A 21374-nucleotide genomic window follows, 5' to 3' on the forward strand; every position below is an offset into this window, starting at 1 on the left:
TGTCTGCTGTGGCATGTATTTTGTGACCCTGTTTTGTTAATAAAGGCAACATTTTCGGAGTGCGGCTGTCCAGACATTTCCTCTTATTCGCATTGCTATATGCATTGCCAGCACCTGTGGCTTCAGATTCGGTGAAAAGGTTAATCATTCACATCTTCTGCCTTCTGCCTGCGGTGACTACCTTTCTCTAACATTTAACCCTAGCCCCAAACCCTAACCCAGGGGTCGACAATCCCCGGGCGCCAGGTCGCAATTGCGACAAGAAATTGTGACCTAGCGCCTGTGGCGGCCGGTAATTGAGGCCGCGGCTTTGCGGCCTACAAGGCCGCGGAGCCGCGGCCTCAATTACCGGCTGCCGCGGGCCCACCGCGTGATCGGTGGGGGCGCACGGAGGCAACGGCCGGTAATTGAGGCCGCGGCTTTGCGGCCTTGTGAAGTCCCTCTGTGTCCTTCTGTGAGCTGGCGCCATCTGGTGGTGGCCGTTGGCATTACAAGTTAAACAGCAATTCTAAAAGTGTAATTTTTCACTATTTTCACTGCCATCTCCTTCCCTCTAATTAGAACCCCCAAACATTATATATATTTTGTATTCTAACACCCTAGAGAATAAAATGGCGATCGTTGCAATACTTTCTGTATTTGCGCAGCGGTCTTACAAGTGCACTTTTTTGGGAAAAAATACACTTTTTTGAATTAAAAAATAAGACAACAGTAAAGTTATCCCAATTTTTTTTATATTGTGAAAGATAATGTTACCCCGAGTAAATTGATACCCAACATGTCACGCTTCAAAATTGCGTCCGCTCGTGGAATGCCGACAAACTTTTACCCTTTAAAATCTCCATAGGCGACGTGTAAAAAAATCTACAGGTTGCATGTTTTGAGTTACAGAGGAGGTCTAGAGCTAGAATTATTGCTCTCGCTCTAACGATCGCGGCAATACCTCACGTGTGGTTTGAATGCCGTTTACATATACAGGCGCTACTCACGTATGTGTTCGCTTCTGCGCGCAAGCTTGTCGGGACGGGGCGCATTTTCTGGCTCCTAACTTTTTTAGCTGGCTCCTAAATTCCAAGCAAATTTGTCAAACCCTGCCCTAACCCTAATATGCGACTTTGGACACATAAAGGTTCCGGCACTACTTTGATATGACATTGGTAAAACTTTTATGCGACTTGAGTGCCAGAGAGTGTAAAGTCACATTAAAGTCGCACTCCATGCACAGAACTGTCATACTTTCCTATTAGCAAAAAAAAATTTAAAAAAAAAGCACCAAAAACGCTACACTTGCACAATCTGCTGCAGGGAAAAAAAAAGTCCATGAGGTAGATTCAAGAAGCAATTGCGCCTGTGTAACCATAGGTTACACAGCGCAATTGCTTACTTGCCCCGGCGTTACGAATGCTCCTGATTCAGGAACCTCGTTACGCCGACTGCAGCCTAAGATCTGCGCGGCATAAGGCTCTTATGCCCGCATATCTTAGGCTGCATTCTTGCGGTGGACGCTAGGTGGCGTTCACGTTGTGCTCAGTGTATAGTATGCAAATTGCATACTAACACCGATTCACAACGTTGCGCGAGCCCTGCGTACGCAATTTACGTTGTTTACGTACGTCGGTTTTCGCGCAAGGCTGCCCCTGCTATTAGCAGGGGCAGCCCATGTTACGTATACCCGTCGTTCCCGCGTCGCGAAATTCGAATTTTACGTACTTTGCGTAAGTGAATGGCGCTGGACGCCATTCACGTTCACTTTGAAGCAAATGACGTCCTTGCGACGTCATTTGCCGCAATGCACGTCGGGAAAGTTTCCCAACGGAGCATGCGCGCTACGATTGGCGCGCGAACGCGCCTAATTTAAATGATTCCCGCCCCTACGGGATCATTTAAATTGCATGCTCTAGCGCCGGGCATTTTGCCGGCGTGCCCGCGCAATTCACGGAGCTTCTGCTCCGTGAATCAAAGGCAGCAGAGCAAATTTGCGGGGGCGCAGGGCAAAAACGTTGCCCTGCGCCTCCGTAAATAATGGGCAATTCTACCTGAATCCGGCCCCATGACTCTTTCCATCATGTTAAATGGACTGTGGTGCGTTTCTGCAAAAAGCACTAAAAACGCATAGGTGTGAACCAATGGCAAGGCAGGTTTTGTTCAGTTGCCTTTACATGCATGTACACGCGTTTATATGCGTTTAGCCACGTTTAGTGCATCTAATTGGATCCTGGATGAGCAGAACTCTATTTTCTCTAAATGCAGCAGTGACCCTACATAACATAAGTAGGCGCACAGTGTCACTGGTACCATCCACAAATGATTACCTGCATTTATATGCGTTTAGAAATGTCCTATAAATGCAGGTTTGATGCTGCCAGAGTTGTCATGAGAGCTCCTAGGAGGTGAGGGAATATCTTCACTTGGGGGAGATTTCCTCTCACTTCCTGTTACATCTCCAAGACAGCAAAAGACAAGCAAATCTCCCCAGCCGGGGATTAACCCCCGTAACCTGGGAAGGGTCTCTATCCAAAAACTGGCCATACACGGTCACATTTCTAAATCATTTTCTTTTCAAAACCAGAAAATGTGCGCTTTTTGTGGTCTGAGGACGCCACCATTGATTTCGAAATTCGACCAATCAAGATTTCAATTCCACATCATGTTGCTCCAGAAAATTATTTTTGTTGCCGGGAATCTTATTTTCTTTCCGGGAATTTATATTTTCTTGCACATGCGTATTTCTTTTTCGATTACATTTCTCGCAAGATTCTCCCGTCATCGATTCGAAAGTTGTTAATTTTTCCAAAAATTTCCAACATGTCCAATTACACAAATTCGATGGCCGCATGAAAATTGGCTGTTGCTGCAGCCCATCAATGTCCATCAGTGAAGCCTATCAGTGTCCATTCGGGCCACCACATCAGTGCCCACCGGTGCAGTCCATTAGTGTTTATCAGTGTCCTTCAGTGATACCTCATCAGTGCCCATCAGTGCAGCCTATAGGTGTCCATCTGTTCAGCCAGTCAGTATTCATCAGTGCCCACTAGTGCAGCCCATCAGTGCCACCTCACCAGTGTCCGCCAGTGCAGCCTATCAGTGTCCATCAGTGCAGTCATCAATGCTCATCAGTGCCACCTCATCAGTGCCAACCAGTGCAGCCTATCAGTGCCACTTCATCAGTGCAGCCAGGGCCAGCCTTATGATGGGACCGGGTGGTACCATGGGTACCAGGCAGCACTTTTAGGGGGGCAGCATACTGATGCCCACCAGCCCGTTCCGCCAGCTCCGCTACCCAAATAAAATTGATGTCCTTTTTCCCCCACAAATAGAGCTTTCTTTTGGTGATATTTGATCACCTCTGCGTTTTTTTTTTTTTTGTGCTATAAATATATATATTTTTTAACTTTTTGCTATAATAAATATGCCCAAAATTTAGAAAAATAAACAATTTTCTTCAGTTTAGGCCAATATGTATTCTTCTACATATTTTTGGTACAAAAAAAAACACAATTAGCGTACATTGATTAGTTTGCGCAAAAGACATTGTGGCCGCCGGCAATTCACAGGTCCCTTTATACTCCTGGATACATGTATAGAGCCATGGCAGGTCCTTTTATACGCCTATATACATTTATAGAGCCATGACAGGCCCTCTTTATACATCTATAGACCCATGACAGGCCCTCGTTATACTCCTTTATACATTTATAGAGTCATGACAGGTCCTCTTTATACTCCTATATACATGTATAGAGCCATGACAGGTCCTCTTTATACTCCTATATACATGTATAGAGCCATGACAGGTCCTCTTTATACTCCTTTATACATGTATAGAGCCATGACAGGCCCTCTTTATACTCCTATATACATGTATAGAGCCATGACAGGTACTCTTTATACTCCTATATACATGTATAGAGCCATGACAGGCCCTCTTTATACTCCTATATACATGTATAGAGCCATGACAGGTACTCTTTATACTCCTATATACATTTATAGAGTCATGACAGGTCCTCTTTATACTCCTATATACATGTATAGAGCCATGACAGGTCCTCTTTATACTCCTATATACATGTATAGAGCCATGACAGGTCCTCTTTATACTCCTTTATACATGTACAGTATAGAGCCATGACAGGTCCTCTTTATACTCCTATATACATGTATAGAGCCATGACAGGTCCTCTTTATACTCCTTTATACATGTACAGTATAGAGCCATGACGGGTCCCCTTTAGTTATCATGATATAAAATAATGAATGTGGGGGCCTTTTGGTTGGCGTGATTTTTTTTCTGGGGGGGGGGGGGCAGCATTTTATTCTTGGTCCCAGGCAGCACAATGTCTTGGGCCGGCACTGAGTGCAGCCTATCAGTGACCATCAGTGTCCACCAGTGCAGCCTATCAGTGCCCATCAGTGTCCTTCAATGACACCTCATCAGTGCCCATCAGTGCAGCCTATAGGTATCCACCTGTGCAGCCTATCAGTGCCCATCAGTGTCCTTCAATTTCACCTCATCAGTGCCCATCAGTGCAGCCTATAGGTATCCATCAGTGCAGCCTATCAGTGTCCATTAATAAAAAGTAAAAAATGATAAAATCACATAGAACTTCATCAAATGATATAGCAGCGCTAGCAGTCACTTAAATCATGAATGTGACCACTCTTTGGCATGTGTGATAATACATAAAGCAAGAAAGTTCTCCAAAGGTCAGAGGGGGAGCCAAAGTTCAGTGGGAAAGGTGTTCCTAAACAAATGTTCAGCTGTCCGCATGGTTATTCCTGAAGGCAAGGTGTTGTCAGTGTCAAAGAGAAGTGCCAAAAGAAACACAACACGCTGGTCAGATTGCAGATCCCAGGAGTTGGAGACGATCGTATGGAGTGATTGTTCAGAGCCTTATGAATTCTACCTTCTGGTGAGTAGATCCCCTCGGGGGGAGACTGGCACGGGAGACGTTCGACGGGTGTATCTTTCACGTGTGATGTCACCAGCTGCGGACAGCTGAACATTTGTTTAGGAACACCTTTCCCACTGAACTTTGGCTCGCCCTCTGACCTTTGGAGAACTTTCTTGCTTTATGTATTATCACACATGCCAAAGAGTGGTCACATTCATGATTTAAGTGACTGCTAGTGCTGCTGTATCATTTGATGAAGTTCTATGTGATTTTATCATTTTTTACTTTTTATTGTTGGTTTATTTTTTAAGCGGCTGCTCGATCAATGTCTAAAGGTTATTGATATTGATTTATATCTGTTGTGAATACCTTGGGCCCCATAGCGCCGAGATAGTGGAATTAGGCCATATTTTTCACTATTTGTTTGTATCAGTGTCCATTAATGCCACCTCATCAGTGCAGCCTATCAGTGTCCATCAGTGCAGTCATCAATGCTCATTAGGGTTGCCACCTTTTCTTCAAGCCAAACCCGAACACTTCAGAGTCACATTTTTTTTTCATAGTATGCATAAACTATGCATAGATGTTGCTATTAAATAATATCTCTAATCATATGAAGTTAATCACACAAGCCATCTGAGTGCGCAGAGTTCCCCCTTTACATCTGAGTGCGCAGAGTTCCCCCTTTACATCTGAGTGTGCAGAGTTCCCCCTTTACATCTGAGTCCGCAGAGTTCCCCCTTTTACATCTAAATCCGCAGAGTTCCCCCTTTTACATCTGAGTGCGCAGAGTTCCCCCCTTTTACATCTGAGTCCGCAGAGTTCCCCCTTTTACATCTAAATCCGCAGAGTTCCCCCTTTTACATCTGAGTGCGCAGAGTTCCCCCCTTTTACATCTGAGTGCGCAGAGTTCCCCCCTTTTACATCTGAGTCCGCAGAGTTCCCCCTTTTACATCTGAGTCCGCAGAGTCCCCCCTTTTACATCTAAGTCCGCAGAGTTCCCCCTTTACATCTAAGTCCGCAGAGTTCCCCCTTTACATCTAAGTCCGCAGAGTTCCCCCTTTACATCTGAGTCCGCAGAGTTCCCCTTTTACATCTGAGTCTGCAGAGTTCCCTTTTATTGTAAGGGGGACTCTGATGTACGGGAGAACTCTGGGGACTCTGATGTAAGGGATGCTCAGGTGTATGGCGAGGACTCTGATGTAAGTGGGAGCACTGTGGTCTCTGGTGTAAAGGGGAGCTCTGATGTAATGAGTGCTCTGAGAACCCTGATTTACCTTAGCATACTTACTTAGAGGCAGGAGAGAGAAGGGGGAGGGGGGAGACTTAGTCCAGTCTGAATAATGTTTTTGGGTCTCAGACAGTCTGAAACCCGGACGCATTAGTCCAAACCCGAACTGTCCGGGTGAATCCCGAACAGGTGGCAACCCTAATGCTCATCAGTGCCACCTCATCACTGCCAACCAGTGCAGCCTATCAGTGCCACCTCATCAGTGCAGCCTATCAGTGCCTACCAGTGCAGCCCATCAATGCTCACCAGTGCAGCCCATCAGTGCAGCCCATCAATGCTCACCAGTGCAGCCTATCAGTGAAACCTCATCAGTGCCTACCAGTGCAGCCCATCAGTGCTCACCAGTGCAGCCCATCAGTGTCTATCAGTGCCACCTCATCAGTGTCCACCAGTGGAGCGCTCTCGGCTCTGTCACACCCCCTCCCCTGGCCACAGACAGAAGACAGAGCAGCCCGAGTGCCCGCCACAGCCGTCCTCAATTTGGCCGCTCTGCTCTGTCTGTGGCTGAATAACAGGCCTGGCAGCTGGGAGCTCGCGGGTGTCCTGGGATGTCTGCTAATAGATGGGCTACGGCTGATGTATAGGTATGTGATTTTCTGCTGAAGGGCAGTATATATGTGTAGGGTGGTCCGGAAGCGGTTACAATCCCAATGTATTTAGCAGAAATCGCAATGCAAAAATCGCACTGAACTCCGCATTAGAATCGTATAAGTGACTGTGAACTAAAAGAAAAAAATAAAGTTTTGATCATTCATAAACTTCAATAGCGGAAAAATAATAACACGACATAAATAGCGATGAATGTACACTTTGACCCTCCTGGCTTGGAATGCCAGTGAAGTGTCAGGGCTGGCAGATCATCTTTCCCAGGCTGAGGGTGTCAGTGGTCACCATGGTGATCTGTGCAGTCTGGCGCTCTCCCCAGTCCTCTTGCACAGTTTCTTCTCTGTCCTGCCTGCTGGGGGAGTGACTCCCTTTGTCAGTCTCTCTCCTGGAGCTGCTGTGATCATTGCATGCAGACTGCTGACAGACACACACCATGCCTCCTGCTCTCACCATCCTGATACTACTACTGCCTTTGTTAGGACAGGTAGAGTCCCTGACAAGGACCTTCTACATTGGCATTGTGGAGGAGGAGTGGGACTTTGCCCCCTCTGGCAAGAATCTCATCACCGGACAGGACATATCCCAGGACAAGTAAGTGCCATCTGTCATTGTGGGGGCTAAGGGGACATCACTGGTATTGGATTACATCTATGTACACAGCAAACAAAGGTATGAGCGCTATGTGATTGTATGAGCACTATGTGATAGTATGAGCGCTACGTGATTGTATGAGCGCTACGTGATTGTATGAGCGATATGTGATAGTATGAGCGATATGTGATTGTATGAGCGCTATGTGATTGTATGAGCGCTATGTGAATGTATGAGCGCTATGTGATTGTATGAGCGCTATGTGATTGTATGAGCGATATTTGAATGTATGAGCGCTATGTGATTGTATGAGCGCTATGTGATTGTATGAGCGCTATGTGATTGAATGAGCGCTATGTGATGATATGAGCGATATGTGATTGTATGAGCGCTATGTGATGATATGAGCGATATGTGATTGTATGAGCGCTATGTGATGATATGAGCGCTATGTGATGATATGAGCGCTATGTGATGATATGAGCGCTATGTGATCATATGAGCGCTATGTGATCATATGAGCGATATGTGATTGTATGAGCGCTATGTGATGATATGAGCGATATGTGATTGTATGAGCGCTATGTGATGATATGAGCGATATGTGATTGTATGAGCGCTATGTGATGATATGAGCGATATGTGATGATATGAGCGCTATGTAATGATATGAGCGCTATGTGATGATATGAGCGCTATGTGATGATATGAGCGTTATGTGATTGTATGAGCGCTATGTGATTGTATGAGCGCTACGTGATTGTATGGGCGCTATGTGATTGTATGAGCGATATGTGATTGTATGAGCGATATGTTATGGTATGAGCGTTATGTGATTGTATGAGTGATATGTGATTGTATGAGCGCTATGTTATGGTATGAGCGTTATGTGATTGTATCAGTGCTATGTTATGGTATGAGCAATATGTGATTGTATGAGCGCTATGTTATGGTATGAGCGCTATGTGATTGTATGAGCGCTATGTGATGGTATGAGCGCTATGTGATTGTATGAGCGCTATGTTATGGTATGAGCGCTATGTGATTGTATGAGCGATATGTGATTGTATGAGCGTTATGTGATTGTATGAGCGATATGTGATGACATGAGTGCTACATGAGTGTATGAGCGCTATGTGATTGTATGAGCGCTATGTGATGACATGAGCGCTACATGAGTGTATGAGCGCTATGTGATTGTATGAGAGCTATGTGATTGTATGAGCGTTATGTGATTGTATGAGCGATATGTGATGACATGAGCGCTACATGAGTGTATGAGCGTTATGTGATTGTATGAGCGCTATGTGATGACATGAGCGCTACATGAGTGTATGAGCGCTATGTGATTATATGAGCGCTATGTGATTGTATGAGCGCTATGTGATTGTATGAGCGATATGTGATTGTATGAGCGTTATGTGATTGTATGAGCGCTATGTGATTGTATGAGCGCTATGTGATTGTATGAGCGTTATGTGATTGTATGAGCGCTATGTGATTGTATGAGCGCTATGTGATTATATGAGCGCTATGTGATTGTATGAGCGCTATGTGATTGTATGAGCGATATGTGATTGTATGAGCGCTATGTGATTGTATGAGCGTTATGTGATTGTATGAGCGCTATGTGATTGTATGAGCGCTATGTGATGGTATGAGCGCTATGTGATTGTATGAGCGCTATGTTATGGTATGAGCGCTATGTGATTGTATGAGCGATATGTGATTGTATGAGCGATATGTGATGACATGAGCGCTACATGAGTGTATGAGCGCTATGTGATTGTATGAGCGCTATGTGATGACATGAGCGCTACATGAGTGTATGAGCGCTATGTGATTGTATGAGCGCTATGTGATTGTATGAGCGATATGTGATTGTATGAGCGTTATGTGATTGTATGAGCGCTATGTGATGACATGAGCGCTACATGAGTGTATGAGCGCTATGTGATTATATGAGCGCTATGTGATTGTATGAGCGCTATGTGATTGTATGAGCGATATGTGATTGTATGAGCGCTATGTGATTGTATGAGCGTTATGTGATTGTATGAGCGCTATGTGATTGTATGAGCGCTATGTGATTGTATGAGCGTTATGTGATTGTATGAGCGCTATGTGATTGTATGAGCGCTATGTGATTGTATGAGCGCTATGTGATTGTATGAGCGTTATGTGATTGTATGAGCGCTATGTGATTGTATGAGCGCTATGTGATTATATGAGCGATATGTGATTGTATGAGCGCTATGTTATGGTATGAGCGCTATGTGATTGTATGAGCGCTATGTTATGGTATGAGCGCTATGTGATTGTATGAGCGCTCGAGCTGGACGATTCTGGCTAAAATGAGAGTCACAATTTTTTGGCTTAGAATAAAGATCACGATTCTCGCGGTGTAACATCACCTTTCACATTATACAAAAAATTGGGATAACTTTAATGTTCCCGTTTTTTTTTATGTACAAGGTCTTTTTTTTTAAAAAAAATTGTGTTATGTGATTGTATGAGCGCTATGTGATTGTATGAGCGCTACGTGATTGTATGGGCGCTATGTGATTGTATGAGCGATATGTGATTGTATGAGCGATATGTTATGGTATGAGCGTTATGTGATTGTATGAGTGATATGTGATTGTATGAGCGCTATGTTATGGTATGAGCAATATGTGATTGTATGAGCGCTATATTATGGTATGAGCGCTTGGTTTGAAAAACCGCTGCGCAAATACGGTGAAACATAAAATATTGCAACAACCACCATTTTATTCTCTAGGGTCTCTGCAAAAAATATATATATCATGTTTGGGTGTTCCAATTAATTTTCTAGCAGAAAATAATGATTTTTTACTTGTTAGCAACAAATGTCAGAAAAGGTTTGGTCTTTAAACAGTTAAACTTCCTTCATCTAAAATTATACCTTTAAAAAAACAAAAAAAACACAAGTTCTTTCCTTTGATAAAAGAATGAAGAGATACTTTGTGTACACTTATTCCATGTTGTGATTAAACTTGGCAGGCTGCTGGATTTTGTATTTCCAGCTGTGAGAACTCTCTGCACTTGTTAGAAAGATCGTCACATGCTGTTTTGAAGATTGGGAAGGGAAAAAGTTCGCGATTTCGATTTTTCATAATTACTTGTGCAGCTCTAATGTGCGCTATGTGATTATATGAGCGCTATAAGACGGAATATTTTTGGACATAGGGTTAGGTTTAGGGTTAGGGGTAGGGTTTCCCATTGAAGAATATGGCTAGGACTCAGGAATTGGAACAGGGACCTCCCCCAGAGGTCAAAGGTCAGAAGGCGGGTTCCCAGAGGTCAAAGGTCACAGGGCGTGGCTGACCCACCCCCACCAAAGTGTACCGCCTACCCCAACTAAGTCGGGGAATGAACAAGTCGGGGAATGAACAAGTCGTGATTAGGAGTCTTATGCCGCGTACAGACGATCGTAAATTCCGACAAGAAAACTGTGGCTCAAACTTGTGTTGCATACACACGGTCAAACAAATCTTGTCGGATATTCCGACCGTCAAGTGACGTACAACACGTATGTAGCGCCCCCTTACTTTCAGTATGGGCACGACGCTAAAGTTAGTGGGGAATGGGAGAGTTATTTTGCTTCTATTCAGAATTTGCTAAATTCTGGGCTGCTGTCATTCCTGAACTGTCCTGTAGGTCAGTCTGCGCTCCAAGGGTGCCGATCCCACCCCTGGGCGACAGTTGGCGCTAGAGGGGTTCTGGCAGAGCCGCTTTTCCCCAGCAGCCAATTAGAGGGGTTTTCCCTCGCGGGGCATGCTGGAGGAGAGTATATCTGTGGCAGATGCCATTTTTGTTGGTTCTTCGCGGGTTCCAGGTGCGGCACCCACCTTCAGGGTGTGCGCATCCAACAGACCCCGGCTATATGGCCTACCAGGCCGGGGTCGCACGCTACGCGGAGTTCCATGTTGCTGAAAGGGGCCCCATTGCGCTTCAAAGTATTCAAAACGCCAAATCTGCGTTTTTGAATACCTCAGAATCTTTTCTAAATCGGCGTTGTTGGCTGCCGAGTAAACCGGAAGTGAGGTCGCTTCCAGGTTACTACATCGGAGACCCGATGAAAGCCGATTCCGGCTTTGTTCGGGTCTCCGGCCAGCTTGCGGACGTGCCGGCTGATCGCTCGGGGTGGGGGATGTATTGTTGTCTTCCTCCTACCAGTTTTGGTTCTGATGCCCCCCAAGATGTTCCTCACGTTAGACTACAACCAGTCACCACACCCCTTACATATGTCATAACATACAATGTAGAACCAGTGGTCACCCTGTGTTGTACCCCCCTCCCTCCCCGCAGCCTTCTGGGACACCTCACAAGTCCCATCAGGTTGAGGACCAATCATGTAGTGTGGCTCGCACATGTGCCGTGGGAAGCTGGCTGTGAAGCCACAAGGCATTACAGGCAGCTTCCCACACTAAACATGGTGGCACCAGGGACCCGAAGACCAAGGAAGAACCAGCCTGGGTGACGACCGCACTTGGACAGGTAAGCATCCTTTTTTTTTTTAAGTCAGTTATAGTAATTGTAGCTGCTGACTTTTAATTCTTTGCAAACAGAGTAAAGAAACACTTTAAGGGCCAGTTCACAGCACATGCAGTCCAGTGCATTTTTGTTCTGCATCAAAAACGCACGGAAAGTAGGTTATATGGTTTCCAATGGCATAGTTCACACCAGTGCAGTCAGTTCCAGTGCTTTTCAGTTCCGGAAAAAATAAGTAGAACATGCTGCATTTTTCCTGCTGCGGACTGTACTGGTAAAATGCATCAAAATGCGCTGAAACGCATCAAAACCGCACTGGACCCTAGTATAGAGAAAAATAGGAAAAAATAAGAAAACAAAAGCATCTGGAATGCATCAAAAACTCTCGGGAACGCATCAAAAACGCGCATGCAGAAACACATCTGGAAAGGATTTGGAGTGCGTTTTTGTGGTGTGAACCAGCCCTTAAGCTGAAACTGGAGTTTCAGCTTGTATAAAAAAAAGAAAAGAAAAGTCAGCAGCTACAAATACTGTAAATGCTGACTTTTAATATAAGGACACTTACCTGTCCAGGAAGCCTGTGATGTTGGCACCCCAAGCTGTCCCTCGGCTCCAGGTGCAGGCGCCGGCATCCTTACTAAGGGATACAGGAAGTGAAGCCTGGCGACTTTACAGCCTGTTTCCTACTGAGCATGTGCGAGCCGACCTGCGCTTTCTGAATGGTCCCGCTGTCTTCTGCCATCTGTGTGTGTGTCTCCCAGAAGGCAGCGGGGGGCGGGGGAAGGAGGAGGTATCCGCTCCCCTTTTCCCCCGAATGGTGCCAAATGTGGCACCAGAGGGGGGGGGAAGCAGATAAGCAGAGCTTCCACTTTTGGGTGGAACTCCGCTTGAAGTTTACGCTGCTTTTATTTTCCCTTCCCTGGTCCCCCTTCTCCTACCATTACCACACATTAGAAGCTCACAGTGTGCAGTGAAATCAGAGTACCGTATATACTCGAGTATAAGCCGACCCGAATATAAGCCGAGGCACCTAATTTTACTACAAAAAACTGGGAAAACGTATTGACTCGAGTATAAGCCTAGGGTGTCCATCTTCATGCCTCACTGTGCCCATGCCTCACTGTGCCAATGCCTCACTGTGTCCGTGCCTCACTGTGCCCATGCCTCACTGTGCCCATGCCTCACTGTGCCCATGCCTCACTGTGCCCATGACTAGACTTACGTTTAACATGGGAGTATATAGAAGGGGTGCCCAGCTTTAAAAAATAGCTGCTTCCTGACTGTAGGTCCCCTGGGCAACAAACTTTGTACACTTGTAGATGAAGAGTGGGGCTATATGTGTGCCAAGATTGGGGTCCAGAAGACCTACGGCCGGCTGGTACCGTGTCCCCAAAGTTACAGGAGAAATGACCAATGACCAATGACATGGGAGTCTATGGAAGGGGTGCCAGATTTTGAAAAATCGTTGCTTCCGGGCCGTAGGTCCCCCGGACAACAACATTTTGCACACTTATAGAGGAAGAGTGGATCTATATGTGTGCCAAGTTTGGGGTCCGGGAGATCAGGTGACTCAAGTATAAGCCGAGGAGGGCTTTTTCAGCACTCAGTACTCGTACTCGGTCCTAAAAAAGTGGTATCGGGACAACCCTAATAAAAAGTCCCCCCCTGGCCCCTCCATTATAGGACTGATACCATCTCTAATCCTGAGGTTCTCTATCACCTCTAACACTTTCCACCGATCGGTGGTCGTAAATCGATCAGATTTGCTCTGAAACATGTAGCGCCCCCTTACTTTCAGTAAAGGCGCTACGCTAAAGTTAGTGGGGGAATGAGAGAGGTAAGTTGCTCTCATTCCTAATTATGTTAAATTTGGCTGTTGCCAAATCTGGATTGTTCTGTGGGTCAGACTGTGTTCCAGGGATGCGGTACCATCCCTGGGCGTCAGGTAGCGCCAGAGGGGTCCAGGTGGAGCCGCTTCTTCCCAGCAGCCAATGAGAGGAGTTGAGCCTCGCTGTGCATGCTGGGAGGGAGTATTTCTGTGGCGAAAGCTGTTGTTCTGGGTTCTTCGCGGGTTCCTGGTTCCGGGTGCGGCACCCCCCTTTGGCACAACGCGGAGTTTCTGACTCTGGGCCCTCATGGCCTGGAGCAACTGATGCTATCAGGGGCCTCAGTGACTTACCGGGTCCCCAGCTCTACTGAAGAGATCCTAAGCTACGTACTGTGCGGTGGGGGATTGGCTCAAGGAGAACCCGGAGGCAGGTTGTCTAAGAGACTTGAACGAACCATCGGGGATCTGGTGACCGTGACAGGTACACTTCCACTGTCAACCGGTGACCTTAGCGCAACTCGTTGGGAGGATTCGCTCTGCTGTTCACATTGTCAGCATTGAGCCTGTGGCAGAGGCCTCATCTGGCACCTTAAATTTAATATCCGTATATATCGGCGTACACCGCACACTTTTTTGCCCTGAAAATCAGGGCAAAATCGTGGGTGCGCGATATACGCAGATACCCGCTTCCCGCACTGTGTTTGAACCACTGCGCCGGCATATACCGAGCGCAGTACACTCGGGTATAGTCTGGCAGGCTCGGCTCCTCTCGCGGTCACGTCCTGTGCGTCCTGTACGTCCTTTACGCGGGAGGAGCCGAGCCTGCCCGACTATACCCGAGTGTACTGCGCTCGGTATATGTCGGCGCAGTGGTTCAAACACAGCGCGGGAAGCGGGGATCGAGCGGGGAGGACACCACAATGGCCGCAGAAGGATGCCGGACTGGACGAGGCCGCCGAAGGACGCGATGGACGACGGGCAGGACGCGATGGACGACGGGCAAGACACCGACGAGGGGCATCCAAACTGTAAGTATTTTTTTTTCAGGAATTTTCCTTCAAGTTCGGGGGTGCACGCTATATGCCGGGGCGCGTTTTAGCAAGATAAATACGGTAATCAGAGCCAAGTCCATGGCAGGGACTTGTTCCTTCCCAGCAACCTTAAAGTGACACCTCGGCTGCCAGGCCTGTGGCAGGGGTCTGTCCGGGGGCACTTCACCCACTCTGGCTGGAGTGGCGACGAATTGTACTGTTACTGAAAGCAGGACTGCTTTCCTTCTATCCAAGCCTGATACCGCAAAGTTCCTTTACTTCATCAACCTTTCCTATCTACCTCGAGTTGATGTTGGTCGTGTTGGGCCGAGAAATAAAGCATTCAGAAAAAAACCTTATTCACTGATTGGACATTCGTTTACTGCTCTACTCACTACCATCACTCCTAGACAATGATTAGAGGTAACTTAATACGCCGATCCCAAAACAATCAGCGGCTCCTGAGGGGGTAGCGCTACAAACATAACTTCCCTTGTGTGAAAGAAGACCTGTCATGAAAATGAAAACCACATTGTTCTGCAGCATATAGAAACCAATGGGTGGAGTACATACACAGCTGGAGGCTGGAGCAAGCATTGGGTGAAGGGTAATGAGGGATCAGGGGGTTAACTCTGAAGTCTTGCAGTGCCGGGGTCCTGGGCTCCAATTACGGGACACCATGTGACCACAGCGTCACTGTGCATTCATATATACTCCTAGGTACTCCAGTGCAAAATATTTGAACATGGTAGAGTTGGTTGTTGTGAAGCAGTTTTCGGTTACAATTTGGCATCTATGGGCAATATGCTTAACACCTCATCCCTTTAAACCCAAACACAGATTAATTACATCGGTTTTGTGGCCGATTAAGGTGGTAATTTAACCTACTTGGTGCCTAATCTGCAATAAATTAGCATACCTTGTGTAATTCATATGTGCTCGGGTTTAAATGGATGAGGTGGCATTGGGGCAACCAGCCAAGAAAATTGCACAAGGTGTCTTTGGATTTCAGCAATGCGAGGTAACATTCTCTCCAGTTTTTAAACCAGTAGTGCCACCTGAAAAGCGATCCACAGTGAATCAGACCAAAAGTTTTCATAGTTTTGTTATAAAAGTTTCTGTGTGGGACCGTTGTCCCTCTTACAGAAGCCCGTAATCTGCTTTAGGCCCCTTGCACACTGGGGCGTTTTTCATGCGGTACAGCGCTAAAAATAGCGCTGCTATACCGCATGAAAAATCATGCCTTGTAGTGTTCAATGTGAAAGCCCGAAGGCTTTCACATTGAAGCGGTGCGCTAGCAAGAGCGCACCAAAAGTCCTGCTAGCCGCATTTTTACCGCGGTATAGGAGCGGTGTGTTCACCGCTCCTATACCGCGCCTTCCCATTGAAATCAATGGGAAAGCGTGGTAACATCGTGGTATTAACCCTTTTTCGGCTGCTAGCGGGGGTTAAAACCTCACCGCTAGCGCCCGAATATCGCAGTAAATACGACGGTATAGCCGACGGTATACCGTCACCGCGGCTGCACGCCTCAGTGTGAAAGCAGCCTTGGGGTCCTTTCACACGTGCGGACCGTTCGTCCGTTTTTTCATAAGTCCGTTTACGGACTGCAATGCTTTCCAATGGGATAGCGTACGTTAGCGGATGAGCATCCGCTAACGTCCGTTAACATCCGTCTCCGTTAAGCTCTGTTTTTTTGAACGGAAGAAAACCCTATTTTTCTTCCGTCAAAAAAAACGGAATGGACGAAAAACGGATGTTGGCGGACGATCCGTTTAACATCCGATCCGCTAACATCCGTTTTTCATCAAAATATGTAATAAAAATAAAGTTCTAACAAAAAAAAAAAGGATGAAAAAAACGGATAAAAAACGGATAAAAAACGGATGAAAAATGGATGAAAAACGGATGACAACTGATGAAAAACTGATGACAACTGATGAAAAACAGATGACAACTCATGAAAAACGGATGACAACTGATGAAAAACGGATGAAAAAATGGATCAACTGATGATAAAAAAATGATCTAAAAAACGGTCCGCATGTGTGAAAGGACCCTTATTCTTTTCTCCCAAGGACTCAGCAATCACAGAGCGCTCCGCCCGCATCCACGTGTACATCCTCCCGACACATTAAGCTTGTGCTGCGGCCGTCTTTCAGCTATAGCGCATGTGCCAAGCGATTGATGCATTAAGATAAAAACCTTCTGTGTACAGCAGCCCCCCTAATACCTACCTGAGTCCCATCTCGTTCCAGCAATGTTACACAAGAGTCTTGGCTGTCTGGGACAGGCGCTGTCAATCAAGGTCAGTGAGCCAATGAGGATTGAGAGGGGGCAGGGCCATGGCTCAGTGTCAGAATTGACATGCAGAGCAGCGGTTCGGCTCTGGTGCCCTTATAGCAAGCTGCTTGCTGTGGGGGCACTTGGCAGGAGGGAGGGGACAGGAGCACCAGCAGAAGACCTGAGAAGAGGAAGATCTGGGCTGCTCTGTGCAAAGCCCATTGCACAGAGCAGGTAAGTATAACGTTTTTTTTAAAATAACAAACATAAGACTTTAGTATCACTTTAAGTCCCGGTTCACACCAGAGCACTCTGCGAGATCGCATGTGATTCACACTGCAGTGCGAATCACATGCAATGTCTGTGCAATGCGAATTCAACCATACAGATAGTATGGCTGATATCGCATTCGGACCCTTTTTTGGTCCACACCAGAATTGGATTGCATGGGTGTTCGCATCCATGCGATCTGATTCATGTCTGAATTGTCATATGCAAACTGAAATGGGAGTGTCGTTAACAATGTATTGACACTCCCAGCAGTGTGAAACTGTGGACTGCTGTGCGAGTCGGGTGCGATGCAGGGGATTTGCAGGGTTCCCGTATCGCACAAGTGTGAACCGAGCCTAAGGGAAGCAGTTAGGGCATAATAAAAAAACACAGCTGAACTGCGTTTTTACCGCCCCACAACGGCACTGCAACTGAACCCTAAGCCGGTCATAGATGGCAATTCATCAACTTCAGTACAACCAGCCTGTCAGATTTTTTTGCATGTGATCACTGCCGGTGACTATAGCCGCTAGCAGTAATCATTTTGTTCTACCAGCAGGGAAGACTCCCTGCTGGCAGAAAACAATTGGTTTTCAGGAGGGATTCCCCCATCAACACTGACTGTGTTGATGGGGGAATCAAGCTATTTTCTTTCCTGCAACCACGAAAATCACATCATCTATAGCTTGTCTTACTGTCCATGCCTCGTACAGGTTTCTGAAACTGGGATATGGTAGAGTTATGCCCAGTGGTGGCTGGTGCTCAAAAAAACAATTGCAGCCTCACTGTGCCCATCAAATGCAGCCACTGTGCCATCAATTGTCACCGCTGTGCTATGCCATCAAACGCAGCCACTGTGCCATGCCATCAAACGCAGCCACTGTGCCATGCCATCAAACGCAGCCACTGTGCCATGCCATCAAACGCAGCCACTGTGCCATCAATTGTCACCACTGTTCCATGCCATCAAACGCAGCCACTGTGCCATCAATTGTCACCACTGTGCCATGCCATCAAACGCAGCCACTGTGCCATCAATTGTCACCACTGTGCCATGCCATTAAACGCAGCCACTGTGCCATCAATTGTCGCCACTGTGCCATGCCATCAAATGCAGTCACTGTGCCATGCCATCAAACGCAGCCACTGTGCCATCAATTGTCACCACTGTTCCATGCCATCAAACGCAGCCACTGTGCCATCAATTGTCACCACTGTGCCATGCCATTAAACGCAGCCACTGTGCCATCAATTGTCGCCACTGTGCCATGCCATCAAATGCAGTCACTGTGCCATGCCATCAAACGCAGCCACTGTGCCATCAATTGTCACCACTGTGCCATGCCATCAATTGTCACCACTGTGCCATGCCATCAAACGCAGTCACTGTGCCATGCCATCAAACACAGCCACTGTGCCATCAATTGTCACCACTGTGCCATGCCATCAAATGCAGCCACTGTGCCATGCCATCAAACGCAGCCACTGTGCCAATTGTCGCCACTGTGCCCTTTAATTGTCGCCACTGTGCCAATTGATGCCACTGTGCCCTTTAATTGTCGCCACTGTGCCCATTGTCGCCACTGTGCCCATTGTCGCCACTGTGCCCATTGTCGCCACTGTGCCCATTGATGCCTAGTTTCAGTGCGAAACGTGTCAGCAGTCAGGATTTATTTTATTTTGCTGTGACTTCTAGTGCTGTCCTTCTTTTAATAAAAGGCTACAATTTGTTCAGAGTGCGGCTGTCCAGAGACAATTTTTGTTCCTGCAGGGCTGATATATAAGCCCTACCCCGAAAATAAGCCCTAATTTAAAATGCTTGTAAAATCCTATAACCCACTCTATTACAGTAGTATATAATGTACCATGTGTGTTTCTGTAATATAATTGTGGGGAAGAGAGCTCCGGCGGGTCACAGAAGCAATTATATTACAGAAACACACACGTTGTACATTATATGATACTGTAATAGAGTGGATTATAGGATTTTACAAGCATTTCACACAAGCAGTTCACACTGGGGATTCCTGATAGGCAGGGAGGGAGAGAGAAGACAGCACATTACATGGTAAGACCTACCCCGAAAATAAGCCCTACTGTGTCTTTTGTTGCCAAAATTAATATAAGACCCAGGCTTCCACTGTGGGGACACTCATTGTTTAGTGTTAGGACCACAGATATTACAGGGTGCCTTGGCGCGGCTCTGTGGCTCACGCATGCGTTTGCAAATGCGTGCGGACTAGACCCCTGTTTTTAACGCATAGTGTTAGACAGGTTAATTGGTTGTCTGCTAGCTGGTCGGTAAGTAGGCTTGGTTTTTCCCTGGGCATTCCCCAGGTTTTTGTTGTTATTTTCGGGGAAACGCGGTAGGCCCCTTTCACACTGCCGGACCGATCAGGTCCGCCTGTCAGTTTTTTTTCGGCGGACCTGAACGGCCGCTCCATCGATCCGCTAAAATTTGACGGATGGCGATACGTCGCCATCCGCCCAAGGCGGATCGGATCAGGTGAGATCTGATGAAAACAGACATGCTGTCCGTTTTCATCAGATCTCTCCATAGGAGACAGCGGCGCTCGACAAGCCCCTCCCCGTTCAGTGAGCAGAGAGGGACCTGTCATCTGCCGGCTCAGCAGAGATCCTGGGAGAGATCTCCCGCTGAGCTGGCGGACCGCTGCAAGCGGATCCGCACAGTGTGGAAGGGGCCTTAGGGGCATACAGTATGTCCATGTACGCAAGTACCATTAGGAAATGCATACCGCCACTGTATATTACAGGTTGTCATTGATTTTGACAGGCTGCTGGCCAAAAAATGCGCCCGTTTTTTTAATACTGTAGGGACAAATGCACATGTATGCATGAACCCTAATGAATATAGTGTGAACAGGTCTTTAAGAGGGAACTGATTTTTTAACTACCTTATTTATCACCTACAGGGCCCTATGCGTACAGGGACATATGACTAAGCACTAGTTTCAGTGCGAAACGCTTCACAGTGCGGCTGTCCAGAGACAATTTTTGTTCCTGCTTTGCTAAGTGCATTGCCTGCACCTGAGTTGTCTGCAACGGAGGATATTCATCTGGGTTCCCACCTGGAGCGGCTATTCCCTTTCCCCTATATATCAGCCCTCCTGGAAAATAACGCTAGGTCTTATTTTCGGGGAAACACTGATGCAGAAAGTCCAAGTAAGTGTCATATGTCCCTGTATGCATAGGGCGCTGTAAGCGAATACTGCTCAGATATGCTCACAGTCGCAATGCATTTCAGCCTGTCATTGATTTTGACAGGCTGCTGGCAGTGGGCTATAAGCACCACCTGTTACTCTTGGATGCTTCCATTTTATGCTATATGGAGAAATGCTGAGTCACATCTATGCATTTTTTGTGCTTTTTTGCATTTTGCTGATTTGCACTACAGTCCATTTACCATGGTTTCCTAAGGAACACGTTGTGTAGTGCGAATCTGCAAAATATAAAAAGCACTTAAAATGCACAGGTGTGAATCAGACTTGCTCATCAAAATCCTAACCCACAGCCAGGGCATATCGCCTTGTGTCCTATGTGTTCAGTTCCCACCCCTGCCCTTAACAAAGTAGGTCATGCAAGCGTGTTGTGATGCACTACACCCACATCTCAATTAATTAATGTGAATACAATTAATGAAATGTCACTATGTCACAATTTTAGCCGTGTGTGGCCAGCTAAAAGCAGTAATAAACCCAAAAACAAAAATGTATTGTATTACCACTTACCAGTCATTAGATGTGGTGTCTGCATAATTTACTTTTACCAGCTTGCCAACCAGCCACCGTAGTTAAACTGCGGCAGGTCAGCTCTATTGCATGAATCACAGTAGGTGTATGTCGCTTCTCGTGTATGGGATCTGTCAATGTAAACACACAGATCCTCGTTCTGTCAGGGGAGTACAAAGTGATGGTTTGTTCCTAGTGATCAGGAACAGCTATCTCTCTCTGTACTCCCTGTCAGTCCCCTCCCCACAGTTAGAAACACCTTCCAGGGAACAAATTTAACCCCTTGATCGCCATTAGTTTTAACCCCTTCTCTGC

General features: G+C 46.6%; 1 protein-coding gene across 1 annotated transcript in view; it reads left to right on the plus strand.

Annotated features, from left to right (window-relative positions):
* Positions 1–7175: 7175 nt before the first annotated feature.
* Positions 7176–21374, plus strand: part of HEPHL1 (hephaestin like 1) — a 160312-nt gene continuing 146113 nt past the window's right edge. The window contains exon 1 of the mRNA XM_040340156.1: positions 7176–7383. Coding sequence (XP_040196090.1) covers positions 7226–7383 — 158 coding nt within the window. The 5' untranslated portion in view covers positions 7176–7225. The remainder of the gene's footprint in view (positions 7384–21374) is intronic.

This window comes from Rana temporaria, chromosome 2, assembly GCF_905171775.1.
Source record: "Rana temporaria chromosome 2, aRanTem1.1, whole genome shotgun sequence".
Taxonomy (NCBI): domain Eukaryota; kingdom Metazoa; phylum Chordata; class Amphibia; order Anura; family Ranidae; genus Rana; species Rana temporaria.